The sequence below is a fragment of the Lampris incognitus genome, chromosome 3, assembly GCF_029633865.1.
Source record: "Lampris incognitus isolate fLamInc1 chromosome 3, fLamInc1.hap2, whole genome shotgun sequence".
NCBI classification, from domain to species: Eukaryota; Metazoa; Chordata; class Actinopteri; order Lampriformes; family Lampridae; genus Lampris; species Lampris incognitus.
Genome location: NC_079213.1, coordinates 4,042,752 through 4,047,751, shown reverse-complemented (window position 1 = coordinate 4,047,751; position 5,000 = coordinate 4,042,752). Strand labels below are relative to the sequence as shown.

The 5,000-nt window shown below is 52.0% G+C and overlaps 1 protein-coding gene across 1 annotated transcript in view; it reads right to left on the bottom strand.

Moving 5' to 3' along the window:
• The window catches only part of nav3 (neuron navigator 3), a 296,390-nt gene that overhangs the window by 167,002 nt on the left and 124,388 nt on the right, over positions 1-5,000 (bottom strand). The window contains exons 6-7 of the mRNA XM_056275775.1: positions 4,038-4,189; positions 1,736-2,224 (exon numbers count right to left, since the gene is read on the bottom strand). Of these exons, the coding sequence (XP_056131750.1) occupies positions 1,736-2,224; positions 4,038-4,189 (641 nt within the window). The remainder of the gene's footprint in view (positions 1-1,735; positions 2,225-4,037; positions 4,190-5,000) is intronic.

Genomic DNA, 5,000 nt, shown 5'->3' with positions numbered 1-5,000 from the left:
CACACACACACACAGACAGACACGCACACACACACACAAACACACACACAAACACACACACACACACACACACACAAACACACACACAAACACACACACAAACACACACACACACACAAACACACACACAAACACACACACAAACACACACACACACACACACACACAAACACACACACAAACACACACACACACACACAAACACACACACAAACACACACACAAACACACACACAAACACACACACACACACACACACAGACAGACACGCACACACACACACATGCACGCACACAAGGGGGGGGGTTCCTTGCTTTCTGTTTCTTACGCACTACGCCCCCCTGGTGAAACTCCTCACTGTCAGGTGAAGAGAAGCAGCTGGTGACTCCACCTGTATGGGAGGAGGCATGTGGTAGTCTGCAGCCCTCCCCGGGTCAGCAGAGGGGGTGGAGCAGAGACCGGGACGGCTCGGAAGAGAGTGGGGTAACTGGCCGGATACAGTTGGGGAGAAAAAGGGGGGGGGATCTGTTGTATGTTTTCCCATAAACTGCTGTGCTTTATGAAGATGCTAATATTCATGATGGACTCTGGGCGGGGACCAATAGGAACGGTTCCCACTGAGGGGACATTATGAGTGGTGTGTCTGGGCCAATCAGAAAGGTTTGTTATTACGTGCATGGGGAGTTGGCCAATGGGGATTGTTTTAGTCATGACAGACGCCACAGTAGGGTCGGTGTGAGTGGTCTGATTCTTCAGTAGAAATGGGTTTTCCTGTCAGCTGACAGGACAGTTTCATCATCATGTACACCACCTAACATGTCCCGTACACCACCCGACATGTCCCGTACACCACCCGCCTGACATGTCACTTACACCACCTGACATGTCATGTACACCACTCGACATGTCCCGTACACCACCCGCCTGACATGTCACGTACACCACCTGACATGTCACGTACACCACCCGTCTGACATGTCACGTACACCACTCACCTGACATGTCACATACACCACCTGACATGTCTCGTACACCACCCAACATGTCCCGTACACCACCCGCCTGACATGTCACATACACCACCTGACATGTCACATACACCACCCGACATGTCCCGTACACCACCCGCCTGACATGTCACTTACACCACCTGACATGTCATGTACACCACTCGACATGTCACGTACACCACCCGTCTGACATGTCACGTACACCACCCGACATGTCCCGTATACCACCCGCCTGACATGTCACATACACCACCTGACATGTCACGTACACCACCTGACATGTCACATACACCACCCGCCTGACATGTCCTGTACCGTACACCACCCGACATGTCACATTCACCACCTGACATGTCACATACACCACCCGACATGTCACATTCACCACCTGACATCTCACATACATCACCGGACATGTCACATACACCACCTGACAAGTCACATACACCACCCGCCTGACATGTCACCTGACATGTCACGTACACCACCCGACATGTCACCTGACATGTCCCGTACACCACCCGACATGTCATGTACACCACCTGACATGTCGCATACACCACCCGACATGTCCCGTACACCACCTGACATGTCCCGTACACCACCCGACATGTCATGTACACCACCTGACATGTCATGGGGGGAAAACAGCATCCACATGGGTGACTCAGTCATAAAGCCTTTAAATACCCCCTCTTGAATCTAAAACTGCCAGTTAGTTTAACTCTGGTGTACTGGGAGCCAGGAATATTCCTGGTCTCTCACGGCCCGCTGCTCGCCAGTTGTCTGAGGGCGCCCCGCTGCTCGCCGCGCCGTGAGGACGTGCCCGCTGCTCGCCACTTTTCTGAGGGCGCCCCGCTGCTCGCCATGCCGTGGGGACGTGCCCGCTGCTCGCCAGTTGTCTGAGGGCGCCGCGCTGCTCGCCATGCCGTGAGGACGTGCCCGCTGCTCGCCACTTTTCTGAGGGCGCCCCGCTGCTCGCCGCGCCGTGGGGACGTGCCCGCTGCTCGCCAGTTTTCTGAGGGCGCCCCGCTGCTCGTCAGTTGTCTGAGGGCGCCGCGCTGCTCGCCGCGCCGTGAGGACGTGCCCGCTGCTCGCCAGTTGTCTGAGGGCGCCCCGCTGCTCGCCGCGCCGTGAGGACGTGCCCGCTGCTCGCCAGTTTTCTGAGGGCGCCGCGCTGCTCGCCGCGCCGTGAGGATGTGCCAGCGCCAGCACTTAATGGCATCCATTATAACTGAATTGGAATTAATAGGCGAGGATGATTCAGCAAACTGGTTATCACTGGTGAGGCGAGTTACTGAGTCCCCCATCCATCAACACGTCTCTCTGGACCACCGGCGCCACCAAGTGGCCAAAACGAGAACAAGTGCTCCTGAAATGATTTTTACTTGGAAGACTGCCTTGTTTCTGAACTGTCTGAATCTAAATTCTTCCTTTTTAATCTCGTTTTTTTTTTTTTTACCATCTACTTACAGTCTTTCTCCGTTTCCCATCATTTCCTTCTTCTGTGTAAACTACAGGATTTAACAGATGTTTCACTCTGGCTGGTCTTGTATGGAGGGGGACGACTCAGGTTATGTAGTCACACTAAGAGGTAGACGAGAGCAAGGCTGTTCACAACACTTTCAGAGCAGCATAGAAACAGTATGTATGCAGTATTTAAACACCATGTATACAGTATTTAAACAGTATGTATGCAGTATTTAAACACTATGCATACAGTATTTAAACAGGAGTTTAACAGTATTCATTTAAACACGTAGGCAATTCAAGAAAGGCCGAAAAACTGCCGGGAAACTTCTTTTCCAGGACTACCTTAATCCACAGACAGCCTGTAAGCATGACTGTGATACATTTATTTATTTATTTTTATTACCCCCCCCCCCCTTTTTTCTCCCCAATTGTACTTGGCCAATGACCCCACTCTTCCAAGCCGTCCCGGTCTCTGCTCCACCCCCTCTGCTGATCCGGGGAGGGCTGCAGACTACCACTATGCCTCCTCCAATACATGTGGAGTCACCAGCCACTTCTTTTCACCTGACAGTGAGGTGTTTCTCCAGGGGGGCGTAGCGTGTGGGAGGATCACGCTATGCCCCCCAGTCCCCCCCCCCCCAAACAGACGCCCTGGTCGACCACAGGAGGTGCTGGTGCAGCGACCAGGACACATACCCACGTCTGGCTTCCCACCCGCAGACACGGCCAATTGGGTCTGTAGGGACGCCTGACCAAGCTGGAGGTAACACGGGGATTCGAACCGGCGATCCCCGTGTTGGTAGGCAATGACCACCCAGACGCCATGACAGGGATTTATAGCTTTACATAGATAAGTTGTAATTTAAATGTCCTATTTCTCGCATCACTATTGGTGATCGACCTTTTGCACACTTCCACTATTTGCGTTTGAAACATGCGTGGCTATGATACGATCACTACTGCAAGTGCTCTGCATGTTAATGCATGAATCCACACTACATAGCCAACAGCATGTGGACCCCCCCCCCCCCCCGCCGATGACTGCATGTGGCTATTTCAGCCAAATCCATTGTTAACAGGTGCATAAGCCCCTGGAAGCCACGTCAGCACAAGAACTGTTAGTCGGAAGCTTCATGAAATGGGTTTGCATGGCTGAGCAGCTGCACACAAGCCTCAGACCACCACACACAATGGCAAGCATAGGCTGGAGTGGTGTAAAGAAGAGACACATTATTTGTCTTACAGCCACACACTACAATTCACATATGCATACAGGGAGTGGTGGCTGAAGAAATGTTACTTCTGCATTTTTCCCATCCTGTCGTCCTTGCTCCAGGGCTAGCCAGTCCTTTCCTTCAGCGCCCAGGGACCAATTCCAGATAGACATCCATGTCACGGTCAGGGACAGGACAGCAGAGTGTTCTGCATGTTTTTATCATGTCAGCACACGGAGAACATGCAAACTCCACACAGAAAGGACATGCAGAGTACACACAGACAGCCACTACACACCAACAAGCCTGGGGAGAACATGCAAACTCCCCCAGTGCCAACCCCGCCCCAGGTGGGACTTGAACCCGTGACCTTCTTGCTGCGAGGCAGCGGTGCAAGCGCTGTGCCACACTGCCATTGGACTCTGGAGCAGTGGAAACGTGTTCTCTGGAGCGATGAAACCCACTTCACTATCTGACAGTCTGATGATCGATCTGGGTTTGGCAGATGCCAGGAGAACGCTATCTGCCCGAACACTTAGTGCCAACTGTAAAGTTTGGTGGAGGAGGGATGATGGTCCGGAGCAGTTTTTCATGGTTTGGGCGACAGCACACAATGACATTCTAGAGAACGGAGTTCTTCCAACTTTGTGGTAACAGTTTGGGGAAGGCCCTTTCCTGTTTAAGCCCCCGTGCACAAAGCAAGGTCCATAAAGACATGGTTTGGTTTGCAGAGTTTGGTGTGGAAGAACTTGACTGGCCTGCACAGAGCCCTGACCTCAATCCCATCCAACACCTTTGGGATGAATTGGGACACCGACTGCGAGCCAGGCCTTCACCCCAACATCAGTGCCCGACCTCACTAGTGCTCTTGCGGCTGGATGGGAACAAATCCCTGCAGCCATGTTCCAAAATCCAGTGGAAAGCCTTCCCAGAAGACCGGAGGCTGCTACAGCAGCAAAGGGGGGACCAACTCCATATCAATTCAATGGCCATGGACTTGGAATGAGATGTTCAACAAGCACATATGGGTGTGATGTTCAGGCGCCCACACACTCATGCAGACTAGCTCATGTACGTTGCTTTGCATAAAAACAACTATTGAATGAAATAGAAATGTAAATGCATAGATATAAAGTTTAGGATGAGAACAGAAACAGTCCTGAAGAAGCTATCAGACACCGATGTGTCAGTAAAACTACTGCATCTAATACAAGACTGCTGCAAACAGAAGATTTGAAAATATCACGTTTTGATCTCTGGGAGGTTCGAAGGAACGTTCGACCACCGGCTACAGCGACAAGAG